The sequence below is a fragment of the Dreissena polymorpha genome, unplaced genomic scaffold (genome assembly GCF_020536995.1).
Source record: "Dreissena polymorpha isolate Duluth1 unplaced genomic scaffold, UMN_Dpol_1.0 chrUn011, whole genome shotgun sequence".
Classification (NCBI taxonomy): domain Eukaryota; kingdom Metazoa; phylum Mollusca; class Bivalvia; order Myida; family Dreissenidae; genus Dreissena; species Dreissena polymorpha.
Genome location: NW_026273325.1, coordinates 207,410 through 235,000, shown reverse-complemented (window position 1 = coordinate 235,000; position 27,591 = coordinate 207,410). Strand labels below are relative to the sequence as shown.

Sequence of the window (27,591 nt, the reverse complement as noted above, 5' to 3'; positions counted from 1 at the left end):
TTCCCCGTGATGGCTTATGTTATACTTTCAAGCACTCGAAACGTCGAGCGACGCGCTGTCTTCTGAAGCTCTTGTTTTCAAACCATCCATAATAACTCAATATGTTAATTCAAACGATAGGCATTCCTCGTACAGATTCATTTTGGTCAGATGCTCGTTGTTTTTTCACAGGGATCCATCATACATATTTCTACGTTGATAACGAGACGATGTCAATGTGTTTTAGTATCTATTATCGTGTATCAAACTAGCGGGCGTTTATATCAGTTATTGCTTACTACTACAAGAAATTACTCAAAGTCAATAATAACATCTTCATTTTTTGGTAGACATGAATCAAATTCAGCGCAACAAACAATTTGATAAAAAGTTTTAATACATTTTGGTCACAAATAGAATAAGCAACTGAAAAAAATGTATCGACAAAGTAGTGCTAGGTCGCAACGATTATATTTAGTTATTATTTTTAACTCAGGGGCTTTGAGTTATGATATACAAAAAATAACGCTGCATGGTTTTGCAAATACAGAAAAGTCTCGTGCTAATTTTGTTTTCGGTTCCCCATGATATATTAAAAACAGATAGTGCAGCAAACAGTTTTTCCCTATATACTTTTATAATACTGATGCGTACTATAGGATCCTTTAAAAAACACACACGCCCAAACAGAAAACGGTTAAAGTTTAAAATCATAAACGGGACAGGGTGAACGCGTTAAGTCAAAACACGCACGTGAATAAGAACAGTGAGACAACCCATTATATAAATCTAGAATACTAGCTTAGTGTGATTGTGTGCGTGAATGTATCCGACAACTTTAAGGGAGGTTTACCGTAAATTAAAAGACACTGATTAAATTTATTAGAAAAATTATTAGGCGTCAGTCCTGTGCTAAATTGTATGATTAAGTTGAATGAACGGAAGTTTCTCTCTTACAAGGAGATTACGTTTAAAATAATATTTTATATTACTAAATAACAACCATAAACACAATAATTGTAAAAATGATGACTATAAACACCTGCTATTTTCTAAAAATACACCATCTATGTTTACACCTCCTAATGGGAGAGACATGTATCTTGACTTTTACATAGAAGCTGTCGCTTATGAAATTCTATATAATCATACGAAGAAACAATTCCGACCAAATGTATGTAAGGACCAACTACACTCTCTGAACAGTTAAGCAAATAATAATATATATATAGGTGTTTATTTCTATCCAATACGCCATAGTAGGCACATGAGACCAACATAAATTCACAATAAAATTAACAACAACGTAGGCAAAGCAAAATGCAAAAATACATAAATAATTAAGATAATAATACACACGCACGCCCATACGCACACACACACACTCACACACGCGCACACGAATACGCACACTCCCCTACACACATGCCCACACTCATAAGTAAACTAAACATACATAGAACGTACATGGACAACACAATAATCATGAAAACAAGCGGAGAAGCCCATTATGAGTGATAAATAATTATAATCGAAAAATACATTACAAAATAATAATAATCCAATAATTTCTGAAATGAGCTTAAAAGAGGCGATCAAGAAATAATTGCCGATCACAAGTAAACAAAACATACATAAAAAGTACATAAACGTAGGAGCCTTTAATAGAGGCGATCACAATATAATTGCCGATCACTCAGTATGAGTATATTAACGCATCATAATTTTCTGTGTACCTTGGATACATGAAAACGTAAGAAAGAACAGTATTATGAACACCAGCAAAACATAGATAAGTTACTTTTCATATGACTATTTTAATTACCGGTAAACAGGATAAGCAACTTAAGTTAACAATTCGTAATGCAATATGTCAAGCTATAAATGTATGGAAGCTTTAATTTAATGTTAAGTTAAACAATTCGTAATGAAATATGTCAAGCTATACATGTATAGGAGCTTTAGTTTAATGTTAAGTTAAACAATTCGTTATGAAATATGTCTTGCTATACATGTATAGTAGATTTAATTTAATGAATGACATTACTTATATAAACCATTATGGTGTTAATTCTTAACTTTAAAACCAAGAAATGTAAAAGAAGCTAGTTTTCTTAATGTTAGTGCATTTTGTGAATTTATAAGTGCAATACATTTTTGCATGTTAGGCCGTAACCAATACTTTTTATCGATATATTTCTTTCTTAAGTCATTTAATAAAGAACATTCTAAAATAAAATGATATTCGTCATCAATTTTTTGACAGTGTGTACATTTTCTTTCGTTATAAGGAGTAGCAATGGGTTTATGCCAGCGGCCAGATTCAATTATTAAACGATGAGATAATACTCTGAGTTTAGAAAGAGCAATGCGATGGTTTTCATTTGAGATGCTTGTAAGGTATATTTTTAAATCACTGTATATGTTAAGATGCCTGTAAAACAAGGCTCGACTAGATTCTGTTAATCGTGAATTCATATTTTGATAAAAACAATCCTTAATTCTTTGTTTGAATAATGACAAGAAAACTTCTTTTTGTCCTACCCCTTGGTGTATCCATACTTCTAAAAACCCTAAACTTGACAACAGTTGATGCAACGAACTAACCCAATTTTTTTTAGACGGTGTTAATTCAAAGTCATGTTTCATTATGTTATATATAAATTTAATATACTTATTTTCTTTGCTTTCTATTATTTTAAACCAGTATTTAACTATTTTAAAATATCTACTTACAATAAGCGAATGTTGCCCTAACTCACAGTAAACGAAATCATTTTGGGTTGCCCTTTTAACACCTAAGATATTTTTACAAAATTGAGTATGAAGACGTTCAATATTTTGTGCTTTATGAAAGCCCCATACTTCGCAACCGTAGTTCAGAATTGGTTTAACGAGTTTATCAAACAATTCTAATTGATGGCTTACTGTTATATTTGTAATGGTATATAAGTATTTTTTCATTTTAAAAATGGCCTTTCTTGCTTGCCCTGCTAAGGTTATTTGCGTCTGGTTAAAAGATCCACCACTCGTGAAAACGACTCCAAGATAAGATATATTACAATATTTTCATTATTATATGTAAATTGTATGTTCCTTGCAAGTGGTCCCGCTTTTCACAATTACCTTCGTTTTGTTAACATTAACTTTAAATTGCCATTTTTGACAGTAGCTGCTAAGAATTTCAAATCCACATTGTAAGGCTTGAGGTGTAACCGCAAATAGTACACTGTCATCAGCATATAAGAGAATAAATATTTGAAACATCAAAAGGTCGACCCCTTAGTACCCATTTAAGATGAATGTTTCTTCTAAATCGTTTAAAAAAAGAGAAAAAAGTAATGGAGATAGGCACTCACCTTGTCTTACACCCAAAAGGCAGTTAAAGTCTTTTCCAACTGTGTTATGAATTTTAATTTTGGATTTAATTGAATAATACATACTTTGTATAACATTGAGCATTTTACCTCTTACACCAAGACGAATAAGCTTAGACCACAGGTTTGGTCTGACCACATAATCAAATGCTTTGCTAAAATCGACAAAACCACAGTATAATTGTTTATTATTATTAATCATATGTGTTATAAGGCCATGCAAAACAAAAATATTATCTGTAGTACTCATACCCTTTCTAAAACCTGCTTGCGCTTCAACATAGACAAAATACTTTTCGGCCCATGAATCTATTCGATTGCTAATAATTCTAGTGAACAGTTTACCCATTGAGCTTAATAAAGTAATGCCGCGATAATTATTGCAATTATTAATACTCCCTTTTTTATGAAGCGGAACTATAAAACCCTCTGACCATGTTTCCGGGAAAAATCCTAATGATAGTACTTTATTAAATATAGAAAGTAGGCAATGCGAGAACGCTGTATGTCCGTACATAAAAAATTCATTAATAATTTTATCAGGCCCGGGGCTACGCCCTCCTTTTAATTGTTTTATTGCTTTATTTATTTCCTCCTGACTTATTTCACATTCAAGCTCATCAAACATTACTTGAAATTCTTGTTTTACAAACCTCTCATTAAAATATAACACGTCTTCATTTGGATTAAAGAAGTGATCATTTGGATTATTTATGCTTTCAAAATATTGTTCAAAACAAGATATAGGTATGTTTGGTGTCGGCAGGCCAGCACTTTGTTTAAGCATTTTCCAATATTCTTTCGCATTTTTTACGCGTTTAGTATCTAGCAGTTTTGATTGTTTATTGTCATATTCAAGTCTACACTTACGTAAGGTTTTCTTGTAGTCACCTCTAGCCTTTACTAACTCAATTCTATTCTGATTCGAATTACATTGTCGAAATTTATTTAATGTATAATTGAAATGCAGCTTTTTATTTCTACAATTATCGTCGTACCATGTATTGTTGTTGTTGTTGCCATGATTATCATTGTTATTATTATTCTTTGTTTGTTTTTTAAAATACGGGACTGCTACTCCTTCAACATAATAATATTGTTATTTAAAAACCGACATTCAAATAATATTGTCGTTATAAATAACAATAAATCGGTGGAAAAAGTACCATGTGACATTGAAATTAGATAACACATGGCACCATTTTGCACCAATTGGGACTAATTTATTAAAAAACTAACTCGTCTATTATATGATGAATGTTCATTAATAAAAACCAACACCAGTAAGCGAAGAAAATATCAAAAAATGTTTCGAAGAAATAAAGACCAATATCCGCGGTAAAAGTCAACAATTTGACTTGTTTCCAATTAATATTCGATGTCCTCAAGTCTACATTTCGCCAAAGATACACACGAACTTTAAGGACCATCTTCCACTTGAATATTCCGGTCGACCCATCTTGTCTGCATGCAGTTTCTAGCATAGAAAACAGTTCGTAATACTTGGTCTATGTCTTAAATCCAGTGATGCAGCATTGTCCATCGTGTTTAAAACAGCATCACAGATTTAATTAAACAATGCTTAATTTTGAATTGGAAATAATACTGTTACTGTGTTACTTATATGTACCTTCTGTATTCACTAACTTTCCGCATTGTTAGTAAATAGAAACATGTACATATTTGCTAAGAAAAACAGACAATAAATGATAATCGAAATGTTTATTATGTTCGCAAACTACGGTAAGTTGTTATTAAAAATAATTGTTTTGATTTCAATAATTATACTTATTTACAAACTATGCGTATTGATATGTGTAGTTCTATGATACCGTCTAAAGCTTCATTTTTGATAGGCCGTAAGAGGGAGAACAACACGACTTTTAAACCATATATTTGGTTTATAATTTTGATGACAACTGCCCTTTAGACGATTTAACATATATTGCTACTTTGAATAACTTCCATTCCATTATAAAAATGATGTGTCTATATAAAAAGTGAACCAGACACTGTTGTTACAAATATATTTCAAAGGCATAGTAATATGCATGTATACGTCTTCTCATCCCAATACCTGTAAACGATGTATTTCGTACTGGAAAGCTGAGCATTAACATTATCTACCAAATGTTATTGAACATGTAGTTCCTTAAGTGACAAAATATGACACAGGAAAGTGCATTATGTGTTACTTAAAGAAATAATAATTGCATGATAACTTTTACTGCCTCTGTAAAAAAATCGACTCCAAATATTGCTAAACTTTAACATAAATATTGGGATTTATCATGATTATCAGACAAGGCACGTGTGGTATCATTACATTAATTTAAGGATATTTTGGTCTGTAAATTAACTTAGAATTTACTTAACAGCCTTGTGAATAGTTCAGTGCCTTATAACAGTACTCACTAGATGTATCTTGTTAATGTAACCGACGTAGATCCACACACTGAAATGATATATGTTGTTTCAAAATTCAAAAGTAGTTTAACTGGTTCATCCTTTGATTGACACTATGATTATGAGTGTACTTCACGTATTGCTGTTTATCTTATTACATGTAAACATGGTTATAAACAATACGTCTGACAAACTAATCAAAATTTACCCCGCAGAGTAAACAGCTATACATTTGATATTAAGAACTGTTCAATAAATCATTGTTCATATGTTGCTTCACAATTTGGATCTACGCAGTTTGCATTTATACCATGTATCGTGTGTACCTATTGATGCTGTTGAAACTATGATTCCTTACGGTCTTAAAAATACACTGCTCAATGCCATACAGTTCATAAGCATATTTCATATATACATTTAATGTTTGCCTATTTTCAAGTTGTATTGTATAAATTATATTATTAATAATAGGCTGTTGTATCAAAATTGATCCATCTTTCTAATAGTATGTGTTTAATATTATATGTTATACATTTACCGATGACGACTTTCTATGTCTTTGTTTTCATTCATAATGCTAATGAAGGCAAGGGCCGAAAAGTAACGTGTGTATTATTGTATGATACTTTTACGAAAAATGTTTGATAACTATTGTACAGGTGCAGTAGCAAAAAGTCATCCTGCCCCAGCGTTTATGGCTACTTTGACCAATTCCCTTGCATGTTCTGCCGATGCCCCGCTCGTTTTCGACAGGGTAGTACTAGATACCCGAATGTCGTACGATGTCCGACACGGAACCTTTCGTTCATCGGTGTAAGTTTTATAGGAAACGATGATGTTAACGTGATTTAAAGAATAATATTTTATAACACATAATCCATCCTAATTTAAAACATGTTCAAGCAAACATAGATTGACAGGTATTGGTTGAATCAACGCCAAATAAGATTGTGTGTATGTATATTTATATAGATCAAGAAAACTTATTGCATAAATGATTAAGACAACATTAAACACGACCGAACGCATAATTACATTGTTTGTTTCTCGTCACAAACAGCCATCACAATAATTCGCTACATTTGTGCCCATGACATCAAACATAAATATAATGTCTCTTTATTCCACAATATTGATAAATATTGTGACTGCATACTATAATGTTACTACATACTCCCCAATTGATTTCAGAAACGGTACGTATGTGTTTAGCGCAACCTTGTCGGGTCATCCGGGTGAAACATTACACGTTAAGATGGTAAAAAACAAGCTGAATAATGAAATCGGTTACATCTACAAACACGACTCCCAGACAGGATGGACACAAAGTACGACTGTGGTAGTTGTCCAGCTCTCTAACGGCGATGATGTTTGGTTGGCTTGTTTTTCAGCGGGCAATATTGCTGGTAGTAACGGCATTGGTCAGGCATTCGAATATCATTCGCATTTTTCTGGGTTTCTGATCGATGCTTTTTAAATAAAGAGTACGAGTATGGCATTGCACTGTACAAAGGACTAACACTCATTAAGATTTTAGAAAGGCTTAGCCGTCATGTATTCGCGCATAAATATGTAACGATTGAATGACCTGACACAACTTTGTTGTCATGTTTAGAACATTGACGATTTTTGAAATCTGATAAAATTGTTTGTCGCAGTTAGTATTTATTTATTGAACTGTATGTTAGAATGGTTATTTTGTGTGTGTACCAGGTAATACAAAATACAATATTTTATGTTAATTCAAATTCATGGAAATACCAAATAATATATTTTATCAACATATCTCGTATATTGTAAACGATCATCTATTTCAAAATATGTTGAACATGGCATCGGTTTCGAAGTGTCAACAACCTATGTTTACAATCTTACAAATGACAAAAGTGTTTATGTTAAATATTGATATATGTTTCTACGTTTACGAATGAACGCGTACAAACGAATCTTTCATAGCGCAATATCGAGGTACAATTATATATGATCGCATTGTCAATCGGTAGATTTGGAAATACATTTTGACCAATATACTGCATGGTTTTCATACCGTTATCTCGGTGTGTTTTACGATATTTGCCCAAGACGGTACAGTAAACAACGTTTCTGTAAACTAGAATACTACCGACGATTGAATTAAAGCCTCTTTAACAATCAAACTGAACGAAACTTTCGTAAAGTATTTCGTAAAATAAAGTTTACACCTAAACAATCAGTGTTCCGTATAGCAATAGCCACACTTTCAACGCTTGATGTGGTATTGTTACATAGATTTTTGTAGATACAAAATGATTGTTTTTATTTATTTGTGACACAATTAATTCCATTTTAATTTCCCGCGAATATATCTATTCATACGACACAGGGACACTTAATGGTACCATGTTAGTATTCCTGTGTCGTTTCAATAGATATGATTGCGGGAAATTATAATGGAAATAAATATGCAAAACATATGCGTTGAAATTTAGGCTATTTTCATAAGGAACACGGATTTTTAATTGTTTAACTTTATTTTATGAAATATTGTTCGAATATTTCGTTGATTTTGAGTAGTAATGGGGCTTTAAATAACGAATGCTTGTAAAATGAAGTAATAGTTACGTCCTGCAGTTCTTTTTAATTGCTGCCGAACATTCTTCTTTAGAATGACAAATGCCTGTCACAATGTATAAATCAAGATGGTGATCGAATGTATGAAATCCCTGTCTGATAATGATTGTTTTTCCCAGTAATACTTAATAGATTCGTTCGCTTATTATATTTTGGCCGTGCTCTGTGAAAAAGGGGTTTAATGCATGTGCGTAAATTATCGTACCATATAAGGCTGTGCGGACTGCACAAGGACACTTTCGCCTAAACTGTATTTATTTTGCTAAGAAGAAACTTTCTTGAAACGTAAATATCTTAAAAGCGGAAAGTGTCGTCTCTGATAAGCCCGTGCAATTGGCAAATGCTTATCTAGTACGTCTCTTTACGCACACGCATGAAACCGCTTTTTCACGGAGCATGGCCGATTTTTAGTTTTTGTATTTGTGAGTGTAATATATTGTATAGTATATGTTAATATCATCCATAACACACTTTTTAAACTTTGACCATAAACTTCGAATAAATGACAAGTAATAGTCCAAATGTTCAATATATATAAAAATATATTATATGCCAGATTAGTTCAATTTAGAATAAATTCAAAATATTCGTTAATGTTTACATAGCATCCATCCAGAACTTGCATTTCAACAAACGCATAAGGGAAATTGAAACACATTTTTCCGAATTATGGACAAGTTGCGTTCACCTTCATTTCGCATTCCAACGTACCTCAATGCACGCTTTTGTTTTAGTAATCTTGTTCATAAAAGACAATACTAATCTTTTTAATTACACCAGCACATCTATACATCACCAACACACACACACACACACACACACGCACGCACGCACGCACGCACGCACACACACACACACACACACACACACACACACACACACACACACACACACACACACACACACACACACACACACACACACACACACACACACACACACACACACACACACACACACACACACACACACACACACACACACACACACACACACACACACACACACACACACACACACACACACACACACACACACACACACACACACACACACACACACACACACACACACACACACACACACGCATACTTGTAAAACATTCCAACCGGGGAAATGTGTTCTAAACCTACCAACCGGGGACCACCATTTCCACATATTCTAGAAAGCGGAAAGTGATAAAGAACAGACAAGTTTCGAACCTAAAATACGATTTTGACATAAAAATTATGATAAATAGGGTAATAAATCAAAGAAAATTTTACATGCACACCGGGGAATTATGTGCGTACCAAATGAGGAACTGCGATGTGTGCCAACTGGGGAACGGTGTATACCAACAGGGGTACTAAGTGCGTACCAACTGTGGAACTTTAACGTGTACCAACAGGGGAATGGTGTATACCAACAGGGAAACTTAGTGCGTTCCAACTGTGGCACTTCAATGTGTTCCAACTGGGGAACGGTGTATACCAACAGGGGTACTATGTGCGTACCAACCGTGGAACTTTAATAAGTGCCAACAGGGGAATTGTGTTAACCAAGAGAGGAACTTAAGCGCGCTATCACTGTAGAACTTCAATAATGTCCAACGGGGAACTTGCGTTTACCAACAGGGGCAATTGTGTGTAATCATGGTACCGTTGTTAATAGGACAATGGCGTGCACGTTCATGGATAATATTTAAGTTAGTACAAAAATTGAAAAGAATATGTATGAAACAATATTTAAATTAAATATGTTTATTATATGACCTTATATAAGTTCTACAAAAATGCCTCAATTGATTGACTCAAATATTATTCACATCAAAATAAGCATAAGAGACATAACGCAAATCAAACAATACATTTATGACTTTATTAGCTATAAGCCGACTACAAGCATGCAAGTGCTGCATTATACCATAACAATCATGGTGCAATTAATCAACAAATGAATACAATTCGTTCTTAAAACTAAAAAATAATGTTATTTTCTTTCAGGCCACGCTATTTGTCAAACCGAATGAAGGAGAGGGGGAGGCGGCTTATTTGTTTAATTCCTTTTTTCCATCAGAAAAAAATATTCACGATTTTCACGTACTATGAAGTTTTTTATCCTAAAAGTAGAACTGCCCATATGCATGTAGATTGAGTAGTATAAATTGACTTTGTCCTTACTCTGACATTATAAAATAACTCATGCATTTAATCCCCTGAAACAGGTAAACATCAGCAAATTCATTCACACGCATGTCAACTTCCACTTCACTTAAATTGTCTTAAATACATTTATTGCATTTTCAAAAATAATAAAATCTGTAACTTTAAACAATCATGAACGTTTCACAACGAATGTGGCGAGGCCTGAGAAACAAAATAGTTTAGTAAACTAGCAAAACGACTTGATAACAATGCATTTTGATGCGCCAGTGACTTAGTCTACGGCGGTAGGTCAATCTGAATAATGATCAGTATTTATTGTTATAATATATGAATTCCAATTCTACAACTGTGATACCATTACACATGTACTGTTTAAAAAAAAATACAGTATGTATGCACTTGTTTGAGTAGAGCATGCCAAAAACGGGTTAACGTTAATAATGAACTTACATTTAATTCTACCTGTCGAAATAACAGCTTATATTTTAAGGAAAATAGTCACTGGCAATCGCTTAGTTTTCCCTTGCAAACCAAACACCTTTTTTCAAGATTTGAATTCACATATTTTGTTCAAACTACCTTTATGCAAACCAACTTATGTACCTAATTTTTGCATAAAATATAATAGAAAGAGTGTATTTTAAGCACTGAAAATTTATGCCGATGTGTCAACCATATATTATTTGTTGAAAACAATATAAAAGTTATAATTAATGTTGTTATACACGTATAATCACCGCTGACTTTGACAGCATTATCATTATATAAAAACACTAATAATTAAATATGTTACAAAGCAAACACTTATCAAACACGTAGTTTAATATTATTTTAAATCACTTACATTATAGTATATATACTTACTGGGGAGTGCACATGTGGATCAATTGTTAGACCCTTGTTGGTGCCAACTTAAAAATAATATGTACCAACAGGAAAATTATAACAGTGTGACTCAATTCTGAAAATACCTCACCAAATCGAACAAGATCAATTTCGCATACATGTCAAAACACTTAATTACATTCCAGATGGCAGATAACATGGTTAACATAATGATTAACCACTTAAAACAACCGACATTATAGCATAATATCGCAAAGTGTATAAACATGATAAATTATTAGCTTTGTGCATGCATTTACATATCACATATAAATATATGTTTCAAATATGTTTTGTTCTAGGTAATCTACAGCTTGTTCAAGTGTGTGTATATGCAGAGTATTCGAAAAAAACAAGTAAATAGCTTGTGTTAGAATGCATAAAAGAGATCCGTCGCAAACGCGATGCATTGTTTAACAATATCTTAGTCTGGGAAATGGGTATGTTTATTGATCTTTAACCATAAATGAGACAAAAATATAACTAAATCTGGCATCTTAGTTTTTCATCGTCGTTGAATTATAAACTTCAAATAAAAACATAGGAAACAAGAAATATCTTTTAAAAAGATATACGGCGTAAATAGTTTAATGAATGAGATCAAGTATAGCGAATGTCTTTTTCTGTGCAGTTCTTAGCTGCATCACACGCAGTACGGGATGTTACGGGGAGTTTTCGCGGCTTATTTAAGAAATAATTCGTGTACGTTATAGTTTGTTGTCGAATAACCCACGGCCGGAAGTTTAGATGCGTAGGGATTAAATCACGAGTGCGAAGCACGAGTGATTTGAAACCACGCATCTAAACTTCCGGCCGTGGGTTATTCGACCACAAACTATAACGTACACGAATTATTTCGATTCATACACGATTTTTACTAAAGATTTATAGAATGTATCTTATTTTTCTTGCATACTATTTTATGTGAAGCTCCGCCCATAAAAATAGCTTTCGGCTGTTCTGTCGATCAGATCTCCGCCCTCAATAACAGCCAAACTGGATGAAAAAAACCCATTTCATTTCTCACGTTTGGTTAACTAAGAACAACAACTTGCGTAAACTAACATGTTTTCATTGTACTCTTTAAATTAACGCAAGAGTGTTGAATCTACAAGACAACAACTCCGATTCGAACTTCAGCCATTTCAGTATCGAAGCAGCAGACGAACACCGTGGGAAATTGGGTCAAGTTTACGCATTTCTGTTCATAGCGTAGTATTTTGTCACGTGACTTTCATTCATAAAATACCGGATTATTACGCTGGTGGAAAATGTATCGGCATGTTTTGTTTAGCTACAGCGCGTGCTTTCAGTGTATAAGCTCCGCCCATAAGTTATTGCAGAATAACCCACGCTTGATTTCCTTCTTTGTCTATAGAAAACAAGTCACGTGCCGTGTTAGAATTAAGAAATAATTCGTGTACGTTATAGTTTGTTGTCGAATAACCCACGGCCGGAAGTTTAGATGCGTAGGGATTAAATCACGAGTGCGAAGCACGAGTGATTTGAAACCACGCATCTAAACTTCCGGCCGTGGGTTATTCGACCACAAACTATAACGTACACGAATTATTTCGATTCTAACACGATTTTTACTAAAGATTTATAGAATGTATCTTATTTTTCTTGCATACTATTTTATGTGAAGCTCCGCCCATAAAAATAGCTTTCGGCTGTTCTGTCGATCAGATCTCCGCCCTCAATAACAGCCAAACTGGATGGAAAAAACCCATTTCATTTCTCACGTTTGGTTAACTAAGAACAACAACTTGCGTAAACTAACATGTTTTCATTGTACTCTTTAAATTAACGCAAGAGTGTTGAATCTACAAGACAACAACTCCGATTCGAACTTCAGCCATTTCAGTATCGAAGCAGCAGACGAACACCGTGGGAAATTGGGTCAAGTTTACGCATTTCTGTTCATAGCGTAGTATTTTGTCACGTGACTTTCATTCATAAAATACCGGATTATTACGCTGGTGGAAAATGTATCGGCATGTTTTGTTAAGCTACAGCGCGTGCTTTCAGTGTATAAGCTCCGCCCATAAGTTATTGCAGAATAACCCACGCTTGATTTCCTTCTTTGTCTATAGAAAACAAGTCACGTGCCGTGTTAGAATTTACATTATAACATATTGCTGGTCATAAACCTATAGATACAAAACAGAAAACCAAAAGAAGAATGGAAGTGAAATTTAAACATATGAGTCAACCGGCCACACGAGAAGTATCCGTATTTATAGGCGCGTTCTTCGAACAAACATGTTTTAGTGGTTTGTCGGGCATTGCTATTTGATTCGATTATTAACAGTATCAATTATCATCGTGCTAATGCTTAAAGTGATATTATGGGCATTTTGCACTGTTGAATTGAGCTGAAAAGAAATAGTTAGTTAAAATGTGGTTACTGATTAATTATCTGCAACTCACCTTGCTACCAGTTGTTTATAAAAATATATTTTATATTCGATATTCTTACGTGACCCACCCAGTCCTGTAAGCTGAAATGATCCGTAAAACAATTTCGTGTCTTTGTGTCGTATGAACAAATCTGCACTAAAACTAAATTTAGGTTCAACTCGTAAACGCATGATCAGTTGTCAAACGAAAGTACGGTTGATATTCAAATGCATTATTTTTCTCTTTCTGGTATATTGTTTTAGTATCATGATGCTGCATTAATTAATATAAGTGTATATGAAGTAGAAACATCAAAAATAATCAACGGTTGCGATAGACACCTATAAACTGTTACATGCTCATAATATCACTTTAGTACATTAGGCAATATGGACGAATAATTATTGTTAAATTTATCAACAATAATATTTATCATTGTATTGTTGAAAACACATTAAGAATCTATTATTTACATACCATAATTATATTGCTGAATATCTTCATTTAACATATTTCTGGTCTAAAGAAAATTCCAGGTCACCTAGTTCACGGATAGCGTCTTTATTATATAACGATTATTTTACTGGCCGCCAACTCCGGTGATGACCTGTATATAAACTCTGAATGTCCGCGAATTGACCCGATATACCTCGCGGGTTGAAATGCAATGCTTTAAAGTGAGGCCTCGCTTCCATTGCTCTTTATACTTTTACATGCTAACATGTTGACAGGAATAAGGAAGTAAGTACTAAATATGAGAACATAGCCTTTTAAGTATAAACGCTCTTGCGCTGGTAATACTCTGAAAATAAAAGGTGTACGCACAAACTGTATTGATGTCGAGAATTGAGTGTAAAACTGTTCTATCTATTAAGCCTTTTCATTCGAGATAAAATTGTTTCATACAGTAAAACAGTGTTACAAAGACGCGGATATGTTTCCAATGTTCTGGTGGTATACTCAAATCAGCCAATGGAATAAATGAAGTGTATTCATTCGTACCTAGCCGCGGGAAATTTTATTGGAATTTTATTGGACACTTACAAAGGTCAGGCTAAGGTGAAAAGCTGGCTTAATACAGCTTACGCCGAAAAATGCATAACTCCTCGCGAATTTTTGTAGATCAAGCAATTTGATATGAAAAACATATAAACATACCAATTATATACACAAAGCAAATGTGTGAATTGATAGTTAATGTGAATATCTACACGCAAAACAAATGCACAAAAGTCTGTGTAGGAAATTATTGTAATATTTAACAACTATTTAATCAATTCTAGTGCGATATTTACGCAATAATTTACATATTGGTAATTTTTACTTTAAAATAACTATTAAGTACTCAACTGCAAGTCAGACACCTATCATTCAAAACAAATTTTGTAAAATTGACAAAATATTCATTTGTATTCTTCACATTGTAGCAGTAGTTTATTACATCTAAAAGTGTTTGTTTGTTATGCTTGAACAAAATGTTTGTTTCCATTTATCCGACTGAATTTTTGTGTGCCTTCTCTGAACGTTTAGCCTTTTAGATTAATTTGTTATCATGTTTGCTATATTCATTCATATTGACCAAGTTTGGGGTAAAAAATAACTTGTATAGTGAGTAACTCGTAGAAACTCGTAATAGAAAGTACAAAGAAACACTCTTTGGCCGAACTATATACCAATCCTAATTTGTTCGGCGATATGATTACGAACAAATATCGTTTTTGACTGAACCGTATTAATAAAACATTCAAATACAATAAGCACACATATATCGTTTTCGAAAAGAGTATAAAGAACAAGAAAACACACAAAACACACGTGAAAACTTTATTCTTTAACGTATTCTCCTAAACGTGCATTAAATATGTAATATTTTTTTAAGTTAAAAGTCCCCGTCGTTTTTTTGTTTTAATTAAATGTCTGCAAAAGTCTTTGACATTTTTCCAACTTCTGTTGTGAAGGTCATTCTCACTTTCAATACATGCAAGTATTTCTTTTTTCCCTGGTAATTTACCCATTATCAAAAAACGATCTAAGTGTCTGTGAACAGCTCCTTTTTCGTTTTCACTCCATTGCTTTTTGGCTGCTTGTTTTGTTCTCCTGGTATTTGAAGTACCCTTTTCTGTACATGGATAATAAAACACCATATGACGTCGCTAACTGCCATGTGTAAGATATTCATATTAAATATATATACTTCAGTACAATTTTTCATAGCAAAATTACGACAAAAGCGTCCAGGTACTTACGGCACCTGATAATGACATCAATGTCACACGACAAATTTGAAAACATTATTTTGTCTAATGAATCAAACAATTACATGTAAGCAAATCATGTTCTAAGAAACATAAGAAACTTGGAGATACATAACTTAAATGCATTCACATGTGTATGCATACCTTTGTCTGTTAATTTTGGTTGACTGGTGCTGGGAAGCAGAGTTTCAAGGTCTTCAGTATTTTCATTTTCGGATGATTCAGAAGAATATAGTTCATCTGTCGTGTAAATCTGAAGATCAAAAATTATATATAGTTTATAATATAACAATGATGGAAACAACCGAAGCACACCAAATACATATGCAGTTAGTGCATTGAAATTGAAAAATTAGAAGTAGCCAATGTAAACCTTACTGAGCACAAAATTAGTGTAGACTTTACATTCCACCTTACCTGGTCGTCTATGATAAAAAAGAATTGCCTTGCATAACACAAGTATATTTCAGAAAATGTTTGTAATTCTCTTTATCACTTCAGGTTATCAAGTTCGGTAATGAGCCCATTATAAAACATTATACAAGTTTACTGTATGAATTTATCATTGAAAATGCGACATACCTTCAATACATTCGTCGTCAACATCAATATCGTCTAGCGAATTGACAGAATTTCTGGTAATTTGTCCACTTTCCATCATCATGAGCAGCTTGCTGACTTTGGCAACCTGCATGGTTCCATCTGGTAATCTGTAGAATTCTCTATGTACCCGAATGGCGTGACCAAGAAATTAAGCTAGAATGTCTAATTCATTTTCAGACAAGTTAAAAAGCTGAGTCATTGTGGCAATATGTTTCCTTAACTTTGTAGAACGAAGCCTTTCCGGATGTTCAGCTCCACAGTCAATTGCAATCGAACGTAATACATCTGTCCCACGAATATGCGATGATGCAGATATTGTTGGGAAAAGATATTTACTATTGAAACAGTTTGTTAGAGAATTTCTGCTGCGTACGAGTAGGTCGATATTTTCTTTCACCTGTCTTGGAAACAGTACTGCAGCTATTCGACCTCGTTTTGCAATAATCTCTGTACGGTAAAAATAACGACACAGGTCTTTTTCCAGTTTTGTTAAACATCCATCTAATTCTCCATCGTCATTTGTCAATTTGTTTTTTGAATATTCTTCGACTGTCATTTTTGACACCTCGCCTGATCGTCTTCGATTAAACAGAATAGTTTGGCACAAGCAGATTTCAGACAACTTATGCCATGCTTGCCTTTTCTCGCAATCACTTGCTGATCCTTGTAAGGTATTTGCATGTCTTTCTGCTTCATGTCGTAAGTATTCAGACATTACTTTGACATCATTTGCCTATGGCAACAGTCCTTTCTGACTGTTCTGCTTAGTCTCATGGCGTGTTCTTAAGGCATTGGAAGACACGTCATCCGTCCAATTAATTTCAAATAGTTTGGAAAGCTCCTCAGCCCTTGTTTGCAGATCCCGATTGTTTGTTTCGATTCCTTTCGAAATTAGAATTTTTAGACATTTCTGAAGCGTTGTGCCAATCTTTAAGGCTAATGATGGTGTAGCATAAGTATTGGTGTTTCCGTCGAAGCCTGCAACGTTTTTGCAAGATTGTGTAATAAATTTGAAAGCATCTGGATACATAAAATTCTCCAAAGACTTTTCAACATTGCCTGAACAAGATCGCATGTCTTTCAGCAATCTACCAACTTCTCTTAACTTCTGTCTAATATAATTGTGTTGCTCTTCATCATGGCCCCTTTTTGTACAGAGTTTTTCACCAAATGCAAGGATTGTATTATCACTTTTGACTATGCGACTTATTTCGTCGTTTCTCATGGACTCGATTACTCGTCTTAAAATAGTGCTTCCTTTTTTTTGATTTTGGTAATAGCAGGCTGCTCTCTAAAGCGAGTCGTTTTCTTGATCCCGCTGCATTTGCAAACTTACATTTTTTATTGTGCCTCCACAGGATTTTCTTCGGGTAATACCCGTAACAGTAAGGACAAGGTTCATACTTGTCTGCAGCTACGCGTTGATTGTGACGTTGTCTGTATGACACAAACAGCTGTCCTCGGCCATCTCGCAATACTTTAACATTATGGAGATGGTTCCCAACGTTCCTTATTTTTTCATTCATTTTTTTTATTTTCTGCTGAATTTTCCGTATTTAATAGATCTTTCACATCTTGCTTATCTTTATGCTGCGAAAGCAAATGTTTTTTTAGTTTTGTTTGAGCCTTTTCGCAAAACATGCAATAAAATCTCTTATCGTAATGTCTGTATTCACTGTTATTTGTTTGAGCGATGGTGATGTTGTTTTTGTGTGCCTCTGCAGATGATTCGTCACGTTCCCGAGATTGCACGGATTCAACAGGAGGTAGTGTTGACGCTGTCGTCTTTAGGAATCTTTGAATGTTTGGTATTGGGTCAACAGCTACCGACTCATCTGACGAAGCATCGCCTTCTTCCGGAATATAATCTTTGTCAGTGTCACTATCCTGTAAAATACATTTGTTTTCCTTTGTGTGAGATCATATACAAAATATATAAATATGACAACATCATAATTTGTAGTTCGTGAACTACATCCATAAAAATATGTAAGTGTAACATAACACTTACCAGAATGCATGTCTTAATTACAGTTGAAAACTAGAGCTTGAAAACAAAATCTGAACTATATGTAGTCTTAGATGAAATGTTTAAATGTGTGTACTGTATTGCAATCACAAAATCGTAATAAGTTTACTCACATCGATAACCGATGATTCACTGTTCAACATATTTTCTGCTGCATCTTGTAAATTGTACTCTTGTGCAGTGTCGCTATGTTCTTTAGTTTCGGTACTCTGCAACACAATTCAATGAGACAATAATAGAGTAAGATTCATACATCCACGTTACTTAGTATCAGTTGAAATTGCAATTCTTTATTAGCAGCATTTTCAATTGATATCATCACTCATGTGGCTTTTTATTATGATGTAGAAAATCTAAGTGACTTGAGAATTTTGTGTAAATGTTTGCAACCGATGGTATAATACAAGTTTAATTCACCTTCGTCCAAAATAGTTTACTTTTGCTTATCTTACATCACATGTTTTATTTTTTGCCATTCACTGTCATTGGGGAAGATTTTAAACAGATTGATAGCTTGTTTTGTCGACATAAAAACAAACTGAAAAACACCCATAAAACATTTTTAAAGGTTGCATTTAAATGATCAATTTCAACAAAACGGTTGCAAATTTAACATATCTTTGATTATTCATCTTGAACGTATCAAGTTTTTTTAAAGATTGGCTGAATACACCGACGTAGCATGTCTTAACATATACTAGGTTGTTCCAAACATGTTATCAAAGTTCGAAAAAGTATACAAGGAATATTTTTTGCAGATACTAATAAGAAAAAATGTATGCACGGTTAAATGAAAGGTATTGTACTTCTCTGGACAAATGTGTTGGAAGAAAAAAGAACTGGTGAACGGACTGTGGTTCACGGTAAATCCTGTATGTATTGTGCGGTGGTCGGTGTAAAATGAACTATCTTTTCTTACCAATGTCAGAATGTATCGTATAGCAAAACATCGAGTAGACGCTATTGTTTTTTTGTCGTTAAGATAAAATATCAACCAATGTCCATATGTAACACGCATGTTAAATTTCCTAATGTCTCAGAGTTTCATACACAGTAATTGGCAGCGTATAAGTCTTACACTGAAAATTAAAATTAATGATATTACATCTCTTGGATAAGCGATAATTAACGTTTTTGTGATTATGATGAAGTCGATGTTTATAAACTACAGTGGTTAATACACATGCGCACCAGTTTCATTGACAGGTGTAAATTCTAAATTCTTTGTGTATATGAAGATTTTGAAAGACAAGTAGTTCAAAGTCACTACAACTGGTAAACAATATTTTATTCTTTTAAAATTCGCATAATGTGTGCTATAACATGTTAATATAATGGTCATCGACGAACGTGTTATGTTAAGCCCAAATACCAATTAGCATCACCCGGAATAAATATTGGCACAATATAATTTAAGGCAAAATTACGCCCATTTCACTAAAGACTAAAATACGCCTTAGTAGCTTCGACATAGTGAAATATTACAAACCGTCTCATCGACTTCTTCCGTGTGTACGGATGTTGTTTGTCCTGGTTCCTGGCTGTCCGTAGATATAGTAGTCACTGTGTTGCCTATTCAAAACAACAATAAAAAATGGTATAACATATAATCTAGTCAGAGTTAAAAAGTTCGTTATTCATGAAACCATTTAGTACAACACATTGACATTAATTCCTTGTACACAAATTACATTAATTTCATGATATACATAATATGTATTTAGGCATGTGTAGTAATAACAAAATCACTTTGAAACATACCCTTTTTTTGTTTCGTGCATTTCTGAAAATGCAAATAACAAATACACATTATCAGACAGAACGCATTTTAAGTAGAGCTTGACGACGTTCAATGATAAAACATTTTAATTCGCGGCTAAAATGTATTTAACCAGAAAATACGCCGTAGTAGCTTCAACATAGTGAAATATTACAAACCGTCTCATTGACTTCTTCCGTGTGTACGGATGTTGTTTGTCCTGGTTTCTGGCTGTCCGTAGGTCTAGTAGTCATTGTGTTGCCTATTTAAAACAACAATAAAAAATGGTATTACACATTATCTAGTCAGTGTTAAAAATTGCGTTAGTTATGAAACCATTTAGTACAACGCATTGACATTAATTCCTTGTACAACATTTTAATAATTTCATGATGTTCATAATATGGATTTAGGCATGTGTTGTAATACCAAAATCACTGTGAAACATACCCTTTTTTTGTTCCGTGCATTTCTGAAAATGCAAAAAAACAAATACACAATATCAGAAAGAATGCATTTCAAGTAGAGCTTGACGACGTTCAATGATAAAACATTTTAATTCACGGCTAAAAGGTATTTAACCAGACAATACGCCTTAGTAAGGCAAAATTACGCCCATTTCACTGAAGACAAAACCAACCAGAACATACGCATTAGTAGCTTCGACCTTGCGAAATATTACAAACCGTCTCATTGACTTCTTCCGTGTGTATGGATGTTGTTTGTCCTGGTTCCTGGCTGTCCGTAGATCTAGTAGTCATTGGGTTGCCTATTCAAAACAACAATAAAAATTGGTATTACACATAATCTAGTCAGTGTAAGAAAGTTCGTTAGTTATGAAACCATTAAGTACAACGCATTTGTATTAATGCATGTGTAGTAATAACAAAATCACTGTGAAACATACCCATTTTTTGCTCCGTGCATTTCTGAAAATTCAAATAACAAATACACATTATCAGACAGACCGCATTAAAGTAGAGCTTGACGACGTTCAATGATCAAACATTTTAATTCGCGGCAAAAAGATATTTGAATATCTGTATTTAAAATGAATAACTCATGAATGAACATGAATGTAATCATACAACTGATTGGCTATATTTATAAAAATAATAATTCAAAAGACATTTAAAGCTAATTTAAAATGTGATATTTGATAAATATCAGTGATAAATCCATCACAGATGACATCTTTACAATAGAATGTACTTATCTCCATGGAAGTGTTGGTACTCCATAATCATATCGGAGTTCCTCGCCAATTGCAATGTCTCTGTCGGCGAAAGCGCATAGATGGGGAATTTGGTTGACTTCAACTATTTTCATTACACAATTTTATTTTGCGTCTCCATTTTCGGCATCATTTATCATTCGACCCTCATGAAATATATCGTTGGTAGCGTCAATGCTGAATAAGACATTTAAATAAACACTTCTGATGCTTTATACAAAAATAACGCGCATGCCATATTTAATTATTATGGTGAAAAAACTAAAGATAATTCTTCTTCTAATGGCGTGATTTAAACGTTTGATGTGCAAAGTGAAGATAATTTGTAGTTACCAGCAAGATTTGTCTCTGTATTTAAAAAAGTACATGAAGCTGCCTTGACCCTTCTTTTCATACTCCTTTTCTAATTGCCGTGCATGTTTTACTCGTGTTATCAGATCCCCTTCGTATTCGAGAAGAAAGTCTCCTTTTTTAAAAGGCTTAGTGGCAAAGACTTCCTCGCCTGAAATATTTATATTTGTAGACATTTTATAATAATCATCATTTTGGTCATATAATTGAAGGCTAGATATAGGCGCCAATAGTTTTTTTATTCATAAATAATCAATAAATCTTTATGCTACTTCCATACTTCTGCCCAGTATTAAGTAACCCAATAGTCCATGTTTGTTTTCTTCTTTTTAATGGAAAGGGGCTACGATGTTCTTTTATAATTTCTAAACGACCTTAAACATAACCATATACAAAAATATTTGTACCTATGACATCATTGACGGTTTTTACTTCAAAACCTGGTGGATAAACGTAATTCTGGCAGTACGTTCTTGCGAGATCAAGGGGACTTGGACCCTTTTGGCTACTAAATGTTAAAATGGAAATGTCGATGAGAAAACAACAAGAGCTGACAGAAGACAGCGCGCTCGACTATTCAAGTGCTTGACAGTGTAAAGTAAGACATCATGGGGAAATTGTTCATATTCAATAAGGTCAAGGTACTATAGTCATATTATAACTGGAAGAGGACCATAATTGAAACATATTGATCGCTTATGTTTTGAAGAAGTGGTACATTATAGACGATTCTGAGTTCGGGTATGTTTTCCACAATCTATTGAACTTTTGTAAAGACATAAAACAAACTAATAAGATTGTATTTCAAGTTTGATAGCAATAGCTTGGGTGGTATGGTTGGACGGTCTTAACAAAAATGTTTTTTTAACATGTTTAAAAAATGAGGAAAAACAAAAAACATTTTTTTGGTGAATCTGATCCTAAATAAAGAAGTTATGGCAATTTAATCAAAATTTATTAATTTGACCTTCAGATTCAAGGTCAAAGGTCAAGGTAAAATTCAACTTGCAAGGTACAGTACCCTCATGATAGTAAGAAAGTATTTGAAGTTTGAAAGCAATAGCCTTGATACTTTAGAAGTAAAGTCGATGTAAACACAAAATTTAACAAAATATTCAAAGTTACTAAGTGGAAAAAGGGCCATAATTCTTACAAAATGCTTGTTACAGTTGTCTGCTCTTGTTTATAGATTGGGGGTCATGTTGGTCAAGAAGTATGCAAAATATGAAAGCAATATGTCAAGGGAAACTTTAACAAAGAATTATGAATAATATGCATATTCGAAGTCGAAAAAGGGGCCATAATTCTTACAAAATGCTGTTTACAGTAGTCTGCTCTTGTTTATATATTGGGGTCATGTTGGTAAAGAAGTATGCAAAATATGAAAGCAATATGTCAAGGGACAAAGAAAATATTTTAGGTGGTACCCAAACTTTAACATAGAATAACCAATAATATGCATATTCTAAGTAAAAAAAGGGGCCATAATTCTTGCAAAATGCTTGTTACAGTTGTCTGCTCTTGTTAATAGATTGGGGTCATGTTGGTAAAGAAGTATGCAAAATATAAAAGCAATATGTCAAGGGACATAGACAATATTTGAGGTGGTACGCAAACTTTAACATTCCAACGCTCACGCTCACGCTAACTCCGACGCCGGGGTGAGTAGGATAGCTCCACTATATATATATATATATATATATATATAAATAAATAAATAAATAAATAAATAAATATATATATATATATATATATATATATATATATATAGTCGAGCTAAAAACTGCCTAGAGCTCTACTTTGTTTAACGTATATTTATAAAATATATTCGTGAAATACCGTAAAACAAGCTTTGTAATCAAATGATATTTATATAAATCGATCTTTAGAATTCGTCTTCCAGTATTACTTTAACGTTTACATAAAAGCGCTTTTTAATAGTAATTAAAAATTGTAAAAATAATTAAAAAACTTACCTGAGTTTAATGCGTTTGTTCGCTCGAAACTCCATTTTTCCAACTTACTTTCACTAAATGATATAAATACCAGAGACGTAGATTATCTACGTCTCTGTAAATACCGAGTGTATGATTTTTAAACAGCGCAACCGGGGAACTGTTATAAGCCTGGATACACACTCGATTGTAATATGGTCAAGATTTGTGTATATTTTGTGCATGCCACAAACCCGCTAATCGGGGAAGGCGTTGGATTTCTAATTTAAATTGACAGTTTGGTATTTCATACACGTAGATTAGAGATTTTTGCCTAAAACCAACCGGGGAATTCCCCGGTTGGTAGGTGTACCCCGGTTTGTTGGTGTGTATTCATACGATTTTCCCCGGTTGGTAGGTTTTACAAACTCACACACACACACACACACACACACACACACACACACACACACACACACACACACACACACACACACACACACACACACACACACACACACACACACACGTACGCACGCACGCACGACCGCACGCACGCACCCACGCACGCCTGCACGCACGCACGCACGCACGCACGCACACACACACACTATCACACACACACACACACACACACACACATATATATATATATATATATATATATATATATATATATATATATATATATATATATATATATATATATATATATATATATATATATATATATATATATATATGTATATATATATAACATAATTTCTTACAATTGCACAATAAAATATCATTTAAACATGAGACTTCGTGCATCATTAAAGGCAGCAGATATATATATATATATATACATTTGGTTAAAACTTATTTATTTCGACATAGTAACATATTCACAAGTTACATGACATTGACATAGGATTGGGCTGAAAGGCGAACATTATTGGAGCCCACTCCTGATAAATAATATATTTACGCATTACATCATGTCATGACGTCGTAGTAAATTTACAATACAATATGCAAAATGCAACTTACAAGTCCAAAAAAACATAATACAGAATGCAACGTATATACAATTCAACTAACATTGATGGAAAGAAACACAAGCAATTTTACAAGGGAAAAGAAAAAGAAATTGAGGGGGGGGGGTGGAAACATCAACAGAAAAATAGTATTGATTTCGAGGTTGTTAACGGTCATGTAGAAATTTATGGAGAAGAAGAGTGACAGAGAGAAGAAAATGGATGGCGGCTAGAATCTCTTGGTTGATTTTATGTAGCGCTTAACATGGTCAAATATGATACAATTTTCATCGACAGAAAGCGAAGGATCGCCAAACAGAAAAACATATAGTGATGGAGAACATATCTGCGATACACTATTTATAAGCTGAGCTCGTTCTACACTGAACTTAGCACAATGAAAGAAAAAGTGGTTGCAGTTTTCAATTTCGTCACAAGAATTGTAGTTAGGCGAGTCATTAATGTTTTTTCTAAAAAGATGGACAGCAAGAGAACTACAATTGGTGCGAAGACGTGTATGTAAAATTTGAAGATTTCGCGGCCCATGGTAAAAATGTTTTGGACTACTGGGAGGTTCAGTGTTAGTATTGAACATATTTTTTAATGCGGCAATAGTTGGTGCATTTTGAATATGACTTGGCAAGGAATTGAAAATGGCGATGGTTGAGGGTAGAAATGTGTTCTTATAGAATAATTTTCGGAAGTTGACGTTTTGAATGTCGCTTCTATTTCTTAAAGAGTACGGGACAGACTGGCCTATTGTAAGCGGGACAAGGTTAGCAAGGTAATCAGGAACATGTGAATTTTTCATTTCGTAAAACATAATGAGTTTGTGTTTATTTCGCCTAGATTCTAAAGATTCCCAACCGACTTCTGATTGAAGTATTTCAATAGATACTAGTTTTGTTGTGCCAGTAGCAATTCTTGCTGCTTCGTGTTGAATGTTTTCGAGCTCATATTTTTCGGCCTGTGTGCAATTGTCGAATAGGATGTCACCCTATTCGAGAATTGGACGAATAAACGAGATGTATATAGTTTCAAGGGATTGTCTATCTAGTTTATCAAGTTTGAATTTAAGTCTTCTCATTACGTAAATTCGTTTCCAACACTTTTCTTATATATAATAGGGTTTTATATAAATGGGTATATATAAATGGATCAACACCACTAGAAAAAATGATGTTTGGGTTTGATGTTAACATTAGATAAATTAAGCTTGCCAAAGATTCTGTAAAGTGCGTGTTTTCAGAAATTACTTGTTAAAGTGAGAACTGATCACATATGGACTTAAGCTTAGATGCTGATGTCGTGACATTGGCATTCAGGTTAAAAACGCCAGTTATAATAATGTCTTGGATACCAGATGTGAGAGCGGAATGCTGTTGGGCTGTGGTATTTTGGGGTCTGTAATAGGCTCCAAACAGCAGAGGCCGGTTCGAGACAGTAATTTCAATCCAAATACATTCAACACCAATTATTTCTAAGTCATCTCGTCGCCTATGAAAAAGGTTTTCTGTGATATAAACCGCTACACCCCCATGTCTATCTTGACGGTCTTTGCGTTCGGAACCTTTGAAAGAGTTTATCAGAAGTTCTGTACTCGGAATATCATCATTAATCCACGTTTCAGTGAAGTCATGAATGTCGAAATCGTTCAATTCAGTATAAAGGATATCCAGCTTGGTAAGTAGGCTCTGAACATTTTAATGGACTAATGAGAAATAGTGTTTTAGGTCAATGTCGGAATCGACAGAGGAAGTGACGGAGGAGATCGACGATGTCCGAGACGTCAATAGTGGGCCTGGATTTGGATGGACATCGCCTGATAGCATCAGGATAAGAAGAACAACCAGTAAGTTCGTAAGCAAGCATGTACAAATCAACCGCTTGGTAAACATAGTGTTTTGCAGCTGGGCTTCACTTGGTGGGAATCGGGATCGCCTGGAATTTATCTGAAACGTGATATGGGCATGTTGCGTAGCAACAAGATATATAGAGAAGGCAGACCGGTGATCTTGATGACAGTAAATGGCGATCATAAAAAGTGTTAAAAATCTTAAGTTAAATTTCGGGATACTCAAGCTGGCTTTGACTTTTCTAAGTTTCATGTTACTCCACTGGGGATGATGTAGGGAAGGAGATGAGCCAGCATGAGTATGACGTTATCGAAAAGAGACAAGAGATAGTGAGCCGCCATACGAGAGAAGAAAGAAAGGAAGTAAATGAAGTAAATGATGATTATATTTGAAAAAAAAAACATTACGAGTGTACAATACATGTATATACATGTATTTAACACAAGCGCATGCAGTCGTTAATTATTTGAGTTGCTTCAAAGTAATGTTGTTTTCATTAGGGCATGTTTTGGAAACGTAAATGAATAGGATGCTCATTGAGTACATAAAGAACATATTTATTAATGTTAGGCAGTGAAATTGTATTTTAAATTAGTTGGCGAGAAGAAATCCATATTTACCGTCAAACAATTTATAAAGATTTTAGGACGCGTTATTTGTGGATAACGGAATGTGTTTTTCAAAAGCGGGCAACTGTTACTTAGTATCAGGAAGGACACGAAGTATTAGTACAAAGAGGGCTGC

At 33.8% G+C, this 27,591-nt stretch overlaps 2 protein-coding genes and 1 long non-coding RNA gene across 3 annotated transcripts in view; 1 reads left to right on the top strand and 2 right to left on the bottom strand.

The window, feature by feature from the left end:
- LOC127863502 (complement C1q tumor necrosis factor-related protein 4-like) overlaps positions 1–8,894 on the top strand; it is a 13,055-nt gene extending 4,161 nt beyond the window's left edge. Inside the window, exons 2-3 of the mRNA XM_052403048.1 lie at positions 6,422–6,575; positions 6,954–8,894. Of these exons, the coding sequence (XP_052259008.1) occupies positions 6,422–6,575; positions 6,954–7,239 (440 nt within the window). The 3' untranslated portion in view covers positions 7,240–8,894. The remainder of the gene's footprint in view (positions 1–6,421; positions 6,576–6,953) is intronic.
- A 6,723-nt stretch (positions 8,895–15,617) lies between these two features.
- LOC127863507 (uncharacterized) lies at positions 15,618–17,924 on the bottom strand. Its single transcript, XR_008041075.1, has 3 exons — positions 16,645–17,924; positions 16,207–16,315; positions 15,618–15,926 (listed from the first exon to the last, which is right to left on the bottom strand). It is a non-coding gene; the product is annotated as an uncharacterized LOC127863507 (long non-coding RNA).
- Positions 17,925–17,930: 6 nt separating this feature from the next.
- LOC127863505 (uncharacterized) lies at positions 17,931–21,621 on the bottom strand. Its single transcript, XM_052403052.1, has 8 exons — positions 21,361–21,621; positions 21,140–21,222; positions 20,904–20,925; positions 20,633–20,715; positions 20,456–20,477; positions 20,184–20,266; positions 18,808–18,903; positions 17,931–18,552 (listed from the first exon to the last, which is right to left on the bottom strand). The coding sequence occupies exons 1-8, from the start codon at positions 21,407–21,409 to the stop codon at positions 18,184–18,186; spliced, it is 807 nt and encodes a 268-aa protein (XP_052259012.1). The 5' UTR covers positions 21,410–21,621; the 3' UTR covers positions 17,931–18,183.
- Between the last annotated feature and the right edge of the window lie 5,970 nt (positions 21,622–27,591).